The sequence below is a fragment of the Filicampus tigris genome, chromosome 22 (assembly GCF_054856515.1).
Source record: "Filicampus tigris isolate MCC_2025a chromosome 22, RoL_Ftig_1.0, whole genome shotgun sequence".
Classification (NCBI taxonomy): Eukaryota; Metazoa; Chordata; class Actinopteri; order Syngnathiformes; family Syngnathidae; genus Filicampus; species Filicampus tigris.
The window spans coordinates 4,777,976-4,797,028 of record NC_141238.1 but is presented as its reverse complement, the minus strand read 5'-3'; the positions used below and the strand labels follow the sequence as shown (position 1 = coordinate 4,797,028).

General features: G+C 44.9%; 1 protein-coding gene across 1 annotated transcript in view; it reads left to right on the top strand.

The window, feature by feature from the left end:
• Positions 1–261: 261 nt before the first annotated feature.
• The window catches only part of wnk1b (WNK lysine deficient protein kinase 1b), a 45,265-nt gene continuing 26,473 nt past the window's right edge, over positions 262–19,053 (top strand). Inside the window, exons 1-2 of the mRNA XM_086022245.1 lie at positions 262–775; positions 3,600–4,995. Coding sequence (XP_085878371.1) covers positions 4,126–4,995 — 870 coding nt within the window. The 5' untranslated portion in view covers positions 262–775; positions 3,600–4,125. The remainder of the gene's footprint in view (positions 776–3,599; positions 4,996–19,053) is intronic.

The window sequence follows — 19,053 nt, the reverse complement described above, 5'->3', positions numbered from 1 at the left end:
TCACAAAATAAAATACATTTTGTTGAATGTGTAAAATCTAACAAAGTTGGGAACGTACAAATGAGCTAAATAATGAGTTTTACACGTAGTAGCAGTGTGTGATTAAAACGCTCATGGTGGGCCTTCGTGCTGTCCACAATGACGAGTAAACATGTACCGACGTGATCGTTGCAGTGTTTTAGTTTGAAAGTCATTCCTGCTCATTTCCGTGTCTTTTCCGGGTAATGCCGTCGGACTTAACACAGCGGTTGCCTTGTCGAGTCATCGCAGTTGAGCAGCTCAGAACAGAACGAGACTCCGGCCCGGAGCTTTAAAACAGGGAATTCAACAAGCCTCTCCGGGGATTTTATTCACTTAACACGGCACTCAATGGACAAGTTGTGGATACATATTAAGAAATAGTGCGCAACTTTTGATTGAGACCAGACGGGAAGAAAGCACCAGAGCCGCCGCGGCATCAGCGGGCGAACTTGGCTTCCCTGCCCGGTAGGAGGTGTCCGTCTGGCGGCTTGCAGCTGCCTGCGCGTCCCGCTTCTCGGAGCTCCTTTTCTCATCTATCGAAAAGGAGATTCTAAGTTATGGCGAAGCCGCGTTGTTGTCGGCTTTATGCCCGCCTTTCTGGGGTTTTCGACAGGCATCTGGGGGTTTAATGTGACGCACTCTCGTGACACGCCGTGTGCGCGGTTTTTGCAGCGGACCCCCAGCAGGAGAAGAGGAGCGAGGCTCTTCATCAAGTTTGTGGCCCGTAAATCTCCTGCAAGAACAGATGTAACAGGTAATAGCCACGCTGGTACATTCACAGCTGTGAGATGCACAAAACAGAATTTTCTGCAGCGTTCTTCACATGCCGACAGATATGTATAAAGTCATCTGAATGAATTGTTTCCCAGAACTATTTCTAGACTACAAACAACACAAGGCGACTGTTTTCCTCATGAGACTATGATATTCGGATTGTTTCTCACATGTTGATGTTCCTGACGATAGATCGAGAGTTCATATCAAGTAAAAACAACCCTGAAGAAGGTTAAGTATTCCGAAATCTAATAAAATTGCAATTTCCTCCATTTTATTAGTCTTTTTAATAACACGCATGCTAATTGTTTTCTTCCTTCCTGCTAACAGCACAGTTCATGTTACTTTGACCTCGCTTGAGTGTTCCCATGGACAGCAAAGGATGTGACAACCTTGTATCAAAAGCAGAAGTACAGTAATAGATTTTGCATAGAATGTGCATCTGTTATTGGAACAGCCCGCTGGTGATAAGACTTAAAATTACATTGACATTGTTGGGATTGACACTTTAATAAGTCATCTCGTTGAAAGCTTTTCACCGCCGCGAGATACAGTGGCTGCACTTTTCTTGACTTCTTGCCTGTGTCACTCCTCATGACAACTCCGGGCTGTTCGGAAATTAGAGCAAAAACACCTCGTGGCTCATGTCCTATGACAGTTGCGTGTCATCCTCTCAAAGCGTCATTTGAGGCAGCCCAACACGAAATGCAAAAATCTGGTTACAGTAAACGTACAGTCGGCATAGAGGGAATGTGGCCCGCAGCTGCTTCACATCACAGAAATGCCTTTTGGCCGCAGATGAGACAAACAGCTGTGCGGCGTTTTCGTCATCACTCGGCATCACCTATTGTCTCATGCATGACCGAGGCTGTCGGCACCTGGACAGCAGGCTGGAACATGGCTGTGACTTCCCCCAAAGACCTGCAGGGAATCCTCGTCTGCCTCTGCAAGCAGTGGCTGAAGGCTACGGAGCGGGAGGGTTTCATCATACAGTTAATTGCAGTGGTTTATGAAGTGGTTATAGCAGTTGTTTAAATTCCTCCAAAAGAGTGCGAGGTTGAATTTTAATGAGTAAGCTAGCCGAGATGACAACTCAACAATAATTAAGTCTTTGTTTGTATGACAAGTGGCTGCATATCTATTTGCAGATCAAACAAAGTAGGATTTTTTTGGGGGGTGGGGGGGAATGAGGCATTTTGTAAATGTAAAAAAATAACTCATTCACTGATAGCCGTTTTCAAAGCATCTTGACTGATTTTAAAGACTCACAGACTGAGTGCATTCTGCGACAACATAAGCACGACAAAATATCTCACATAGTGAATTTTTTTCTCGCTTTTTCTGTTCTTTAGTAATCAACAGTAGAACATGGGTTGGTTTCTCCCCAAAAACATTATTCTGTTCAAAAAGCAGAGAAAATGAGCTTTCTGTGAAGAACTGTCAAGCAGTGATTTTGAGGTTTATATATATATATATAATTTTGCGTGTGATTCTGCAGACATCCACAAGCGCAATGATGTTTGGCGTAGAAGCATAATTTGATCTACACATTCAAAACGTGCTATGCATCTGGAATGGAAAAACGTTTCGAGACATCATTTTTTAGATGACTTTAATCAACTCGGGTTTCGATTAATCGAATCGATTAATCAGGGCAAATCGATTGTAAATCTGTTTTCGATTAATCGTTACATCCCTGCCAATCATACATACTCTGTTCCGGTGTGAGGTGCCGAAACTTGTTTGACTTTCAACGTGTTGCCATTTCGAAATTCGCCCCCAAATCGCCATCTTTGTTTCAAAAGCTCTGCTGGCACTCTTCAATGGCGCCATCTGTAGGGATCTGTATGTCATTACCGTGGTTTATACGCCAGAATTTCACCAGGCCCTCTTCCACGCCTGCCTGTTGAAAAACATACTTGCCAAAAATTATACGTCGTTGGCATGTAAATATTTGGATTCCGTGATATATCGTTGCTGATCCAAATTAGGATTATTCGGCCATGGCGCTTCTGTGTGCCTCTGCCTTTCATAGCACTGAGCAAATTTACTTTCCTGATACTTTCCGTGGCTTCCAGACATGCGTGGTGTTGCTGTGCGGCCGCTGTATCCCTTGTCACTCTTGAGCAGCGACCTCTCCCCTAAGATGCTAACTGTCCAGCTAGCGGACTAACCTTGAGGTCCGCCAGGCTTGTGGGATAAATTGGGTGTAATTCAAGGCGGGCGTTTCTACATCACGCCGTTGCGGTTTCTTCACCTGAACCCCGCATGCTTTCCAGCTACTGTCGTTGACGATCGAGTGTTCCAAATGCCCTCATCTAATCAGCCGCTTGGCATCTAATCTTGGCTTGTAGGGGTGAGTCGCAGGTCGTGACATTCCTTCAAAGTTGAAGGAGGAATTAATCACTTGCATTGATTACTCGATATAACTGCAAGCCGTTCTTCTTGCTGGAAAAAAATCTGCAATATTTTTTTCCCCCATTTTGTCACACGGCCGTTCCCTGGAGGGATCATCAAAGCGGCAGTGGCATTGTTGCCACTTCAGAACAAACATTTCCTCCTGTTTCATTGTTCCGCTTCACGGCAGCCGCGGCGGCATCCATCTTCTCCCTTTGCTATGTTTACTTACCGCTGTTCCAGCCGGGGGACAACTCGGTCGTCCTATTGATCAATGACAAGGAACACGTCCTAGCAGACGGACAAGAAGGAAACAGAAAGTCACATGTTTGTTGGTAGAGTGACTTGGGACATTTGTTCCAGACTAACCCAAACAATGTCTCAATGCTTATTTCTTCTAATTCCAGTGACGAGGGCCGAATCGGACAACGCTGGGCCGGGTCAGGCCAGGCTGGGCCTTCCTTATCTCCAAAACGCATCCAGAAGCCTACCAAGGTCAATTCCCCTGGACCTCTAAGTGGATCTTGGATTCCCGACATATTTTTCTCTTATCAGCCTACCGGAGAACATTAATTGGCCTTTCCATGTCTTGGTGGATTGTCTCTGGATGTTGGCAGCAGGATGGATTTGGGTGTTGATCTCACAAGCGTCACCTCCTTGCAGTGCTTGCACCCCCCTTCCTTTGATTGCCTGTTGACTTCCCCCTCGCCGGTCTTCAAAGGAAAGCCCCCCGTCATCTCCCGGGGCTTCCCGGAGCCCTCAAGGGGGACTTACAGGAACTGTCGGTTGTCTTGTTGAACCAGTTCGGGGCACGGAATGTCATTTGGAGGATGCCTTATTGCTGTTCCTGCTTAGTTGACTTTTTTATCGGAGGTTGAGGAGTTGAAACCAGAGCAGAGTTCCTCCCTGGTGGTGTCCAGCCGAGGGGGAAGAATGTCCGAAAGCAAAAGCAGCGGCAAAGCGGTGACGTTCGTCGCCCCGGCCCCGCCGTCGCCGTCGCTTCAGAACCCCCGCAAGAATGTGAACGGCTCCGCCAGTTCAGACACGCACGTGGTCGAGAAACTGGAGGGGCACCTGGAGGGCCACCCGGAAGTCCAACGGCGGCAGCGGCGGCACACCATGGACCGAGACTCCAAGACGGCCGAGCACCGCTTCTTCCGCCGGAGTGTCATTTGCGACTCCAACGCGACCGCCCTGGACCTGCCCAGCAAGGGGGCTGTGATCCTCATGTCGCCGCTGGACTGCGGGGGGCCGTCAAACCTGTTTGCGACTCAACCCTCGAGGCCTGAACCCGCAGAGAGAGATGCCCGGGTGGCGCTTCAGGAGCCGTCTATGGAAAGCGCCGCCCCTCAGACTGCTTTTGGGCTTGCCGGAGGATCTGGAGAGGGGCCGATCGGAAATGTAGGCGGCGACAACGCGGCGCATGCCAGTCCTAATCGTAGCGTTGTTGCACACGGTGCGGAGGGCTCGACCGCGTTGGATGCCAACAGCAAAACGGGAGAGAAACGCGACGACGCCACGCAGGAGGTCGCGAAAGACGGAAAATCGCCAGAGGGCACCGCCGGCAGTCCTTCCGAGGAGAAGGAGCGGGAAACGGAGCTGGCCAAGGCACGCGCGGAGCAGCGGGAGGCCGAGAAGCGAGTGCAGGAGGACATCGAGGAGGCGGAGACCAAAGCGGTCGGCACGTCGCCGGACGGACGCTTCCTGAAGTTCGACATCGAGATCGGGAGAGGCTCCTTCAAGACGGTGTATAAGGGCCTCGATACGGAGACTACGGTGGAAGTGGCGTGGTGCGAGCTGCAGGTATGGCCTCACTCTCAAAGTTTCCCCAATCAAAAATGGTGACGCGGCAGTAAAACAGGCCAAAATACTTATGAGGCAGGGCAAGAAACTCGTTGCATACTAGGTGTGGTTTAGCCACCAGAGTGTAGAATAAGTCTTAATTAAAGATTTAGACCTTTTTTTTTTAATAGGTGCGGCTGTTCAAATTTCCATCAGATTTTTTTTTTGGCTGCCCGAGTCATCAAAAGACCAGCTTGTTGCGAGCGCGCGTTCGAAATCCCGAGACTGGCTGTCAGGCTTGTGAAGTCTTAAAAAAAAAGCAACGCGAAACAGGACAGGGTGGCACATGAGCCTCGCCACAGGATGCTCTTGCCGCATTGTTGTGCACTGATGCAACGTGGAGGATGTGCTAGCAAGCGAGCGCGCTAGCAAGCCAGCGCGCGGCAACATACTCGTTTCCTGGCTGCACTTTGGCGGGAAAGATTGGAGAAGAGAATTGGAATTTACTCATCGCATCACACCCCAGCAGCTAAAATCAGCCTCGCCTGATGCGCCGCGTGCCTTGGAAACGCCACTTTGTTTACCGGGAAAACAAAACGTTTCAGCTCCTGCCGCGGCACGCAGGCGGTTATCGGGTCGACTTAAAACGCGAGCCGCTTCATTCGATGGCGTATATCCCCGGATTAGCGGAGCGAAACGCTGCATTTAAACATGATCTATGGGCTGTGTTATGTAAGAGCGCGAGGCCCTGTGGCGATGCCTGCAGAGGAAAGTCGGTTCCTCCAGATCCTCGCTGCAATCCTCGACGTGCGTGTCGACGGCGGCCGGGCAACTGCTGACATGTGGCCGGGGTCAAGTTCCATGCATGTCGACGCACATACATGTTGACGCAGTGTGTGGGCAGGGCAACTGGAGATGTGTGGGAGTTCCTTATCTACATGTTTGCAAACTTGTTTTTTCATTTAATAGTAAATAACAATAATCAATGCTTTTTTTTTTCCCCCCAAAAAATATTTTCATGCAATATATATATTTTGTCTGATATTTGTGTTCTAGTTTCAACATTTCTATCTATTATTGTTTTATTTAATGGTTTAAAATTTTTGAATGTTTTTTTTATTTTGTCTTACTTTTTCTTTCCTAATTTTTTAATCTAAAAAAAAATATATATATTTATATATATATATTTTTTTTTATAGTATATAATTTTATCTAATGTTATCTAATTATTTTCTAATATTTTTGTCTGATATTTTTCTATCCATTGGTTTATTATTTTTATTTTCAAATACTCTCATATTCTACATGTTTTTCCATCTCATATTTTTGTATGATTTTAATTCGTTCATCTTCTATAATAATGTTCTCGTAATTCTGAAAAATGTTTTTAATTATTATATTAAAAAATGTTCCCGTTAATGGAATGTCTAAGGTGGAAACCCCATACATGTAAAAAGGAAAAAAAATTGACGCGTTTCTCACAGGACAGCGACGATATCCTCTTGTTTAGTAAAATATTTTAGATAACATTTTGCATTCAGTGGTCAAATAGTTTTGTAGAATTTTTAAATGCTTTCGTTTTTATCTGTGTTGCACTATTTTTTTCCTGTTTCCGGTTGTAATATTTTTCAATTTTTTTTTTTACTGATGTATTTCTTTCAATCTATTTTCTTGGTCTAATATTTTGGTATTTTACTCTAGTTTTAAAGTGCTGTTTTTTTGGACTAAAAGGTGTCTTTGGAAGGAGGGACGTTTGAGTGAGAATGGCGAGGAGGAAGGGAGAAAACAAAAGGGAGCATGGGGGGAGAGGAGAAACTGAAGACCAAAAAGACAGAGGGGGACCCAGTGTGTGTGTGTGTCTGCATGTGTGTGACCTTTGGCTCTTAGCTCCATTGGTACTCGGAGACCTTGAAATTTCCCTCAACGGAGGCAGATTAGCCCCCCCCATTACTTGCACACTTGGGGGCTAGAACAGGGTGGGTTAAGAGTCTCTCTGTCTCTGCAATAACAGTCCCCCAATCACTGCCATGAAGTTATCTTTTAGTGAAGTTTTTTTTAAGAGTGGGAACTGTAACTTTAGAGCACCTCGTCGTTTAGCCCCGAGTGTGCGTCACACAGAGAGGTTTTTAAGAGCGTGGAGGTGGTCCCTTTTTTATTATTATTATTTTTTTTTTATAAAATCCAATTTGACAGCCAGCGTGCGTTCAGGGGCTTCATGCTGACGTGGCAGTGTTAGAGTGCCTCGTTGTCGCGGCGAGAACAGCTTGATTTTTAAGCCTCATTTTTCATGCCAATTTTATTGATTTTTTTTTCTCTCACTCAAATTTGGCACGGTCGTTAACAACACTGCAGAAGAAGTTATTTTTATGTATTTATTTATTTATTTTTAACTTTACAGGGTCTTTATCGTCTACTAATAAAACACGTTAATCCGTTTCATAAAGTAAAAAGGGTCATTTCTGAAGGGCGGAAGTAGCTTTTGGCAGTATTGAGATGTAAGTCAAGATTAAATAACGCCATGTCATCCATTGGCACACAATGCTTTCTCTGTTGCACTCATGCAAGCTCGTATCTATAACATCTCGATCACTTTGAACCCCCCCTGAAAAATAAAAATAAAATTCCGGCTATTGGCGCACAAAGCAGCCAATCTGCTTGCAATCTGGAGAGATGAACTTTACAGCGCATTAAGGAGCGTAAAAGTGGCGTTAGTACATCCCGGCGAAAGATAAATAGGAGCAGGGTCCCCGGGGGGGGGTGAGGCGCTCAGACCGAAGGTTCGGATTTCCCTGACAAAACAGCAAGCAGCAGCTGGGTTTGATTGATTGATGTGGACGTATGTCATAAAACTTTTTCCAGTGGATTTTAATGTTGACGAATAAATACATTAGTCCATGATTACAAAATTGGTTTCAGGAAATCATAAAAAAAACATTTTACATGAACTAATTTTATAAATTTCTAACGTTAGCGTTTAATGAGAACGTTGCGAATCTTCACTTAGCAACGTTTTATTTATTAAATTTTTTTTACAGTATGTAACTCATTAAGACAGAGTGGACATTATTTTGTTATTCTGCTTTATTTTCATCTTGAGTCAACCAAAGGCACTCTGTGGCAGTATTGTACAGAGAAGTCATTTCTTGAGGTTGTTTATGTGCTGCTGTTTTGTTTAGCAACGCTTTAATTGGGCTTAGCAGTGTCAAAATCTTCGGGGGAGGCGTCTATTTGACGGAATATGGTGAGTTGTCTTGCCGGAAAGGACTGACGCATTCCTTCAGCGTTAATTGGCTGCCAGGGTAAAAAGTGCAGGCTCACTTTCGGGTCCGGACTGATTTGGTCACTTGTTGTCACACTCGAGATAAGTTTGGGTTTCCGGCGCTCTCAGTGTTTCGCCATTACCTTCCGCGCCATCTCTATCGCAACCAGCTGTGACTAACAAAAGGAAGGCACGGCAGCTGATGCTTCCTCATGTGCTCTTCCTGCAGTGTGTGTTGAAGAATTCCGTTCGTATCGATCCCAGTAGCTCATCGTGGGGTCAAAGTGCCACGAGGGTTGAGGGAGGACCGTGTGGGGGGGGGAAAAAAACACTTTTTAATTGTCGCTTATGTGCGTGACGTAATGACGAAGTGTGTAGCCATTGTCGTTTGTGCTTTTTATGATGATTGCAATCATTTGAACTGAGGCTGTGCGCTTAGATTTGATGCAGGGCCCATCGTGTGTGTGTGTGTTTTACGAGGTGAAACCGGGACAGCGAACGCATCAGGCAGATGTTAGATGGCTTGTACAGTGAAACACGATGACAGGGCTCAAGCGTTGTCCGCCCCCCCCCCGCGCCCCGCATAAGGCTTTCCAATCAGATTTGTCATTTAGGTCTGCTCATCTCATTATTTCCCTTTTACTCATCTGCTTGTCGCGCCATTTTAATCCGAAGAGCACCCCCCCCCCCCTCCCCTCCCCACTTACCCCTGACATCACTCCAACTCCTTCCTTACATATCAAACTGAAGATTCTTATTGTTCAGTTTAAAAATAGACTTATGCGTGAGCTGCAAAAATATGCGCTTAAAGAGGAAGTCAATGCAAAACTTTTTTTTTCAAAGAATATGCTCTATGAAAATACACTAGTTGAAACAGGGCATTCTGATTAATTTTGGGTTTGTGGAATATGAATTAGGCCGCAAAATGCACTCGTTTTTAGCCGTCTCTGAGGGCGGCCATTTTGTCTTCTGTCGACCGTAAATGACATCACCACTGCTCACAACAAACAATCACGGCTCAGATTCAGAAAACAGGTCAGCCGTGTTTGGTCGTCGCGAGCAGTGGTGATGTCATTTTCAGAAGACAAAATGGCCACCCCCAAAGATGGCTAAAAACCATGCGTGCATTTTTCTGCTTAATTTATATTCCACAAACGCAAAATTAATCAGAATGCCGTGTTTCAGTTAGTGGGCCTGCCGGGAACACATTCTTGAAAAAAAATATGTTTGGATTGACTTTCCCTTTAGACCCTATTGTCGCTGAATTGCATCTCACCGGGTTGTCGAGGGTTTTTCCGTGACGTGATGTGCCCTCTAAAGCAGCTACGCCACTTCAAAGCTACTGTCCACACACAGGCTGTCACGTGAGAAAAAAAAAAAAAAATCCCGGCCACAGCCGATCCAACGGCCAACGACGAGGCGCTCTAAATTCGCCAGTCTAGCGGTCACAGCCATATTTTTGGGGGGTATAAAAAGAAAAAGAAAAGATTCTGTAAACCGGCTTCTCCCTCCGAGATTCCCCACATTCCTCTGACAAGATGTCATTGAAGATTGGGGCGGGGCCACATTGTATTGTGCACCCTCGTGTGTGTTTTTCATACGGCATTTGAGGAAATGAACGGGAGGCCGCGCAAAACAGACGGACTTGAAATGGGGCTCACTAGCGCCTCCAGAGGAACGTCTCCGAACCGTCGTCGCCCGTCAACAGCTGCAACTGATGAACATGTCGGCCATTGTTCCCGCTTCGGGCTGGTATTTATCGCGGGATAGCAGAGTAAATTGCTCACATAGGAGTTTATTAGCAAGTCCCAAAATAGGACGAGACAGTGAGAACAAAGTACAGAACACACAATGACACGGGAGTGTTCTGTGCTCGGTAATGTGCGTACCGGATGAGGCAAAATGTAGCACTTTAGAAAAAAAAAAAAAAAAAAAAAAATGTATTAGTCCAGTCAGCTCACTTTTGGAGCGTCGGGTGAGGCCGTCCCTGCAAAAGCACTCACTCCTTGAAAATGGGAAGTTCCCGGCCAGATTAGTAGGAGTCAATCCCTCGTCAAGCGGGCCTGCGTGACGTAATCGGCAGCGCGCGAGGTCATGCGGGCGCCTGGTGCCGTTTTGAACTCGAACGACGGGAGGGGGGGGCGAAAGTCCCTCCTGTTGATCTTTCATGCGGCCGAACAGCTGCGTGTTTTGCGTCCGCCGTCGCCTTGATCAATTTAAAGGGCTCAGCCCTCATTGCTAGTCGACGTATGAAGTGTCCGAAAATCCATGTCCACAGCATGGGCTGGACATAATCCCGATAGCGGGCTTTGCGTTAGCCCTCGCCGTGGCGCTGGATTTATCAGATGAAATGAGCAACAGCAGTTGCTCAGTCAGTCAATCTTCGCAGAGGATAAAGACTACTGTATATGCCCGGGTGAGTATTGTAATATTATTTGTTTCTCCAGGGTGAATTGTGGCCTAAATTGAGACTACAAATATTCCTGCGGCCATTTTGTCATTTTTACTCTTTTAGCGCACAGACGCAGTGCAGCGCACGTGAGTAATAACAAAGCCGGGTTGACAGAAGGGTCGCCTGTGTTTGTTTACCGCCCTTAGTCCTTTTATGAGCGTGTAGGCACGCGGGCGGCCTCGCCGCGTCTGTTCATTGTGTCGCCGGGTGATGAACGGCGCAATCCCCGTCGCCCTGTCGTTGACCCGCTCCGGGGGGGGGGGGGGGGGACCGAAAGAGCGGGAGGAGCGAGTGGGGGGAAATTAAATAGACATTAAAGTCAGACGAGAGTCGGAAGGGGGTGGGGGGCTTTTTATGAGTGCTCATTTGAAAGCCTGCTTCCATTCCCACTGCATGAATATTTGATCGGGAATACCTCCCGTGCTGAGTTTGCATGTGCGGATTCCAGATAATGGAATGAGACGGTAAATGCAAGCGCGTTGTTTCTGCGTTCAAACACCGGTCCCGACCATAAATAAATGACATGCGTAGTCGCGGATTTTGGAATTAGTTCACCGTTTGCGTGGAATCACAGATAAAAGATGGCAGAGGCGCACTCGAGGTGAAGCGCAGACGATGAGGCGCACGCTTTAATGGCTGCGCGAGGAACTAATGGACTGTAGCTCCCCTGCGGTTTGAGTCAACAACCTGCGCACTTTAGGAATTGTCTCCCCCTCCTCTTTTTGTGTCCAGATGCTCTCCCAACACCCTTGGGGGCGATGTTGGATGTTCTACCTATTTCATTCTACATGTACTCTCCACAATGGGATATAATACCGTGACACGGGTGCTATTTTTTAGCCAGTCTATAGCGTTTTGCATTGTTTGTTAGCATCAAGCTAAGCGGGCGAGATGCGCTTGTTCCAAATGTATGTAATGCTCTTTTTTTTTTTTTTTATTTTGACAGTAAACTTCAACTGGCTCGCCCGTACCTCAAGGCACTATTGTGTCATAACCCCAAACAATGTATGCCGACATGATTTATGTAAGCGCATGTTTTGTTGTGAGTGACAGCTATTTGGAGTGCCGGCGTTGTGGTCAAAGTAGCTCGCGCGGTGTTTGGCACATCCGCTCTTTGTGGTTTGCTGCAGCGTACGTTGCACAGAGGTACACTTGACACGTCACGGACAAAAGTGTTGGGACGCTGTCTCGACAGGAAGTAGATCGCATCATTGCACGCGGATATTCAAAAGAATTATGTGGGGAAAGTGTTTGCAGGGTACCTAACGTGACATTCCGTGACACGCAAGCAAACTTAACAAAGCAGGTATCGTATTGGACAAAGTGCGCCTACGCAAAAGTGTCATGCAACGCTGTCACTTTGCAAGCCTGCCCGGCTATTAGCCTGTCAGCACATCGCGCAAATGCGGATGGTAATTAAATAAACGTCGTGAGGCACAACAGGTCCTCGTGGCGTGATGAAATAGCTTTGGAACAAACTAGACAAACTGGAGTCGAGAGCGCTATGGAACGCGTGTGGTGTTGTTTTTTATTTTTATTAATTTTTTGGGGGGCGGGGGGGGGGGGGGGGGTATTTATTTTCTGTGTACTAGCTAGCATAAGTGTGGGGTATGATTAAGGTAGTATGTCGCGAGCCAGCAGCAGCTCGGAACTGCTGGCATTTCTTTACAGGATTAAAGCTTAAATGTGAAGGTTTTTCTTTTTCTCGAAATCTGCTTCCAGCGCTCTGCTGTGGAGGGCAATGTCCTTAATTAGCCCAAACATTAGCCGCGTTTCAGCTCACCAGCTTGAATCGGATCAGAGGGATGATTGAAAAAAAAAAAAAAAAAAAAAAAATAGTAGGCCGGAAGCATGGCTATGATTCAGAACTACCATAAATCGCCATGAACGTGAATACTGAACAAAATACAATACAAAAGAGATGTGTAGCTTTTTGGCTAACGCTAGCATAGCTTAGCCCATGTGCTTATTAAGAAGTCCAGCTAATCTCAACAAGAAAAATAAGTCATGTCAATGAAATTCTCGTGGATAAACCGAACGGCATTTTGACCAATTCAACATCATAGCCCTGTTAGCTAGTCACTTTGTTAGCTGCTCTTAGCTATGTGTTAGCAACTGTTAGCGCAAGCAAGGGGGAAGATTCTGTCTCTCGTTCTCCTTTCACGGATTTGCTGTTACTCTGCTCGCAGCTCTCTTTGCTCTTCTGTGGTTCATTCTTTACTTTGTACATCTAAAAATAGCCATCTCGTGGGCTGAAGGTGTAGGCGGCAGCAACAGTGTCACATGATTCATATTTTCCGCTTTTTAGTTGAGATTTTGACACGTGAGGCCCAATTAAAGTCGACTGTAAATCATTAAATGGGCGAAAAGCAAAACGCGTCGGGGTCCCTGTCTGGGTCAACGGTTGGGTTACTCTGGAGCGTGTGGGGGGGGGGGGGTGATGATGGTTGCTTGTGTTGCCTTTTCATCTGAACGGTTTGTTGATATACATGATTTATTGAATTACACCGTCAGCAAATAAAAGTAGTCTGTGATTCACTTTGAATAGGCGTCCGTCTAGAAATAGACTGGGTCGTCCTCGGTGAGATCTTCACAGTAGGTGAAACCCCGTCGGAAATGTCACCAGAGAGCTCCCGCAGCGAGGCGGACCTTGTTGACAATTTCCTTTGTTTTATTTCAGCGCAGCTACAGTATTTCTGAGCTACGTTGATTTCGTGTTTGGTACTGCGTAATAAGTCCATCAAAAAGCACGGGCGATCGCGCGAGTTATTTGCTCAAACAAAGGAAGGGTTCACAGTGGAATTCCAAACATAAGTGTTTATACTCACTGATGCTGCTGTGTGTGTGTTGGCACGCTCCCGCGTGTAGACAGGTGCGCCTCTGATCCTTATTTTCTTCCCTCACAGGCACTTTGCACCTGAATAAATCCGACTAGCCGTCAATAGTCGCTGCGCACTAGCAACGGGTGTACACAGACGTATTTGTAATTTTTTTTTTTTTTTTATGTTAAATTGATGGGCAAGTTGGATGTTAATCCTCCAGAATTCTGTTTGTACTCCATGACTGTTTTCAATAGCTGTCAAGGAAAATGATTCATGCATTGTTGTTATTATTGATCTATTTTTTTGCTATTCTGCTAAGCAACAACAATGTTCATGAAATATCAATTAAACTAGCGCAAATGCTAAATAAGGACAAGATGAGAAGCTACTCTAAACACATTCCTGGCACGGTCAAAGTAAAATGTGACAAATTGCCGTTTTGAGCCCAGTGTGCAGTCGGGTTTACGGGAAGTGCTTAGGATTGTGGGAAATGGAGTCCATGTGATATGAGAACATGAATAAATAGCCATTTTAATTTTTCTTTTTTTTTTTTTTTTTTTAACTGTCAGGCTACACTTTAACGGCATGAAAAGAAAATGATGAATCTGCTCCTTGACATCATCTTCATTGTAAGGATATTTTAAGCAGCTATTAATAACAAATGGTATTGTTCGCTTCTTTTCTTTCTGTCCTGCGCCAAAGGGAAACTTGCGGCCGCTCCTGTGCAGCGAGCTCGCCTATTGTGCCCCGTCTTTGTAAAGCTAATCGTAGCCAGATGTACTTTGCGATTAATTACAGCTTGTCCCTTCTGAGGCGACAGAGCTGTACATTTATTGTAATTATCCACTGAAAGTCTGCCAACCGTTAAATCCAACTTCGGCAGCTGAAATAGCCAAAGTTTCAAGACTGATTCACCGGGTGTAACCCTGGTGTGAAGACTGTTGAGTATAAAGTTCACTGAGTAGGCTCGTCCAACAGGTGGCGAGCTAATGAATCATTAGCTGTAAATTAGGGACGCAAAGATTCACTCGAGCCCCGATTCGATTTGATTTTCAGTTCCCGATTTTCGAATCGATTTTTAAAAAAAATTGCTACCACGCTTGTGTCTGTGCACTAGTGTGCTTCTGCAGCCATCCACAAACGCAATACGCAATGATGTCTGGCGCAAAAGCATCATTTGATCTGCATATTCAACATGTGCTATGCATCCGGAATGGAAAGACTTTCAAGAGATAATTTTCTAGACGAATCTAATCAACTCGATTTTCGATTAATCACATCGATTAATCGAGGCAAATGAATTTTAAATCAATTTCCGATTGATCGTTACATCCCTCTTGTACATTATTTTGTAGGGATGCTCTGATACCACTTTTTGTTCAAGTACTTACATTTTGAGTATTCACCGATACTAATTGCCGATACTTGGACTTGTGAGGAAAATGTTTTCCCAAATTGTGTTTAAAAACACCGCACCATTCTTGAAAATAACATGTTTCACTCAAATATAACCCTTTTTTAGAGTCAACAAATATTTTCCCTTTTTTTTTTCTCGACCCTCAAGGTGCTTGCGAAACACCCATTTCGCTCGACAAAGGCTGTGTGTGCTTTTTTAGGTGACGTAACTTTGACACTGACTCATTGTGACATTGACATCTTTGTCTCTCTCCGCTTTGCTGAGACACAGGGGCTCCTCCGCAGAAACCCGACCCGCTCTGTGTGTGTGTCTCTGTGGGCTATTGCATCATGTCCCACTTCACCTTTACCTCACCAAATTCTCCATTAAAAATGTCGATTCATACAATCCCGTTGGTGCGCATTGCCAAATTGTTATTGTGGTTGTAGTTTTAAGTAAGCTGTTCCCTCAACCAGGAAAGATGATCCAGTTTGTTCAATTGACTGCCTCGGATGATGACAAACTCCTACAAAAAGAGGCTTTCAAGTCTCATCTGGATCGCGTTAACTCATAAGCGTGTAATCGACCCGCGGAGTCATCAAAACGAGCGCTCGTGTGCGGCGGCAGCACAAAGTCGCACACGAGTGTCCGCGGAGGCCGCGCCGTCACCGATGACTTCACTTCGTAGCGCTCGGCCGTATCAGCGGCCTGTATCTGTTTAACGTCTCGGCTTTCGCCCGAGTCAGTTCCTCTCGCTGTCGTCTCTGCTAATCGGTCGCCGCGCGCCCCTGCAAGGGAGGAAACGGGCACACAGATATCTCATGAGGGACAAGGTCAAGGTGATATAGTATCACCGTGGAAAGTAGCTTATGTAATAATGGATTGTAGTGAATGTTGCACAAAAAAATTGCTTTTGGTGCTGGTCCAATGGAGGCCTTGGTGGAGGTCAGCACTCTTCCTCTGTTTTATTGTATCACACTTCCTTTTCCAATGAAAATCTGTCGTCCAGTTCTACTCATCTCTTTCCACTCTCCGCTTGAGAATGGTTGTTTATTAGGGATGTAACGATTAATCAAAAATCGATGCAAAATTGATTTGCCCCAATTAATCGATTAATAGATTCGATTCATCGAAAAATTGAATTTTTGGTTGATTTTTTTAATTTAAAAAAAAATAATAATTTTTATTTCATCTAGAAAATGATGTCTTGAAAGTTTTTTTTCATTCCAGATGCATAGCACATTTTGAATGTGTAGATCAAATGACGCGCTTGCGCCAAACATCATTGCGTATTGCATTTGGCTGCAGAACCACACTAGTGCACAGAGACAAGCATGGTCGCAATTTTTTATAAAATTGAATCGAAAATCAGGTACTGAAAATCAAATAGAATCGGGACTTGAGTGAATCGTTACATCTCTGTTGTAAGTCACACGTGTGTGTTTGGCATAAAATACATGTATGCGTGGGGCATGTTTACGGTATATATTACATACAGAGGTGGGCATTTTATTCAATTTTGCTGGTCCGTCAGCGGCCAGGGTACCCGTCCGTAATTTCATCCGTCCGTCTTTTTTTTATGACAAACCGAATTGTCAGTTCGTCAGTCAGTCCGTCACTTAAGTCCGGCCCTTCAGTCCGTCCCCCCAAAAACGTCGGAAAAACCGGTGCCCGTCAGTGACGGTTAGCGACGATCACTCTGACGGACAAAAATCACTTTTTAAAAAGTGTCCCGCACTGACTCATTTGGCTAAAATGACCTTGGATTTAGGGTCTGTTTTGACCCCATGGGTGAGGGATAACCACCCATAAACATGGCCGTCCTCGTCGCCGCCTTCCCTCGGTAAATAATAAACATGAATAAAAGGTGAGCTGCTATTATTATCTTCCTTCTCGGTTCTCGGCCACTGCTGATGAAAGCGAAACCCGAGATGCTCTAAAGTTCATCTTGGGCGTCAAAAGCGGGGAGGGCCCCCACATGTTAGATGGTGTGCAAAAGGATCCTCCGGCCAAATGATGTAATCTTTTCATCTGGAACGGCCCCGCGTTAGATCATCAGTTAGTGTGGCTGAGAGATTTAAGTTACACTCTGAGGGATTGAAGGTCACAAATACACACATGATGTAAAACGTTTCTGAGTTTATGGAGGCCTAGTCGTCGCATCTACTGGAGCAGCAGGCCTGGCATATTTGGCCCTCGCCGTTTTTGGAAACGCCGAGGGAAGAAGGCCGCTGAACGGATCATGTGCAGCCGCGCGGCTTGCTTGTTTATGACGTGCGAACACGGCGGCCAGGCCATCTTGCGCTATACTTAGACGACAACCTTTTTCCACCCTGCGGGCTGCAAAGGTCCACCAAGGCAGGCTTGGAGGAGTTTGGAGTGGAAACATGTCAAATGCCGCACAAATCATGTCACTGAACACTTGTTGCGCACACACACACACACACGTACACACACACGCCATCGTTAAAAGTTCAAAGACGTGTTTGGATATTAATTTTTAATGATCAAACACACGCATGTGAGATATTATTTTTGTCCACTTGGGGTCACCACCCTCAAAACCGACTGTATCTGTGACTTTGAGTTTATACGGCTTTAAAAGGCTGGGATGGTGAGTGACATGGGTGTCAGTTAAACAGAGTGTAGGTTTGGCTATCCGAAATGTTGCGTCAACATATTTTTGATATTCGATTCACCATTGCAGCGCGACAGCGTGAGTGTTATACATTTAAACGGACTTAAAATGCGTGGTTAATGAGAGATTTAGAATAGAACAATGTAAATTCAGTCCCGTTACTTGATGCAGTGACTAAAAAAAAAAAAGTGTCCTTTTGACCTGCTGGCTGCCTATTTCCTTCACTTGATTTAATTGGATGGTTGTTCCTGCATATGGAACAAAAGAGCCTGTGTTGGCTGTTACTTTCATTAAATAAAAAAAAAAAAGCAGAATCCACAATTCGCGCTTTAATCGGATATTTCCACTGTTTGCCAGTTTGAGGATTATTGCTGCTTGGATTGTGATAATACTGTAGCTAATATCAAGTCAATCACGGCAACATTTTGGAGCCTGGCCTGCCGCCGCTTTCCTCATTGGCCTCGTTTTGTGTGTTACTGCAGGTATAAGGTGTGTTTGTGTTTTGTCGCGTTCAGGATTAGGATGAACTTTGGGGTTGCTGCTTTGCTGTTTGCGTGTGTCCGTGTTGAAATAATTGAGTGTCAGGCTGCAATGGCACCGATTGTTCAGCATGAGTTGACGCTGGCGTTGTTATTGAAATGGCAAATTATTATTGCGTATTTTTAGGGCTGTCAAATTTAAAGCATTAACTGTGGAGATTAATTAACATTTTTAACGCACTAAAAAAAAAATTAACTCAGTTAACTCCGTTTTAATTACTTCCCGTAGCAGCTGACCTCTGCTCACGTGCAGCCAAATTTAGGAGAGTCACTGTCGCAAAGACAGATTTTTACGTAGTTTTACTTTACTAAAAGTTGCTCGGCGGCTCATTGGAGAAATCCAAAATACTTTTCACACCTTTGAAAAGCCAAATTCAAATACCATATTAGTTGTACGTCTTTGGTGTATTGTTCAACTGTTGTGTTTTATACGATAGAGTACAATACAGCTTTATTTTTACGGCGCGTTTCATAACAGCCGTAACAAAGCACTTTGCATTCCAACAAAACAGCAACAATACAACAAGTGAAAGCAATAAATTAAGAAACAAAATACTATGTACAATAGACGTCGGCAAACAGCAGAAAACCTTCAGTCTCACGTCGGATCAAAAGCTGGAAAAGAATCATATTCAAGGATCAAAGAAAGCTATTAGAACAGTCTTTGAATCAAAATATACTTTAGTTTTTTTTTTCCCATATTAATTCCAAGATTTTACTCACGGAAATATCAGTTTTGTAGTTTGTAGTAAAATTGTAGTTGAAAAACTGCGATTAATCGCGATTAAGTATGGAAAATGTTGCGATTAACTCATTCACTGCCATTGACAAATTTACACGCTTCAGCCGTTCAATCCCAGGAAGTTATTTATATTTTTTTCAAATTTTTTCAACCTTTAAGGTCAAAGAATGTGTGGCAGTGAATGAGTTAATTAGTTAAATTTTTTTTATCATTAGACAGCACTACTTATTT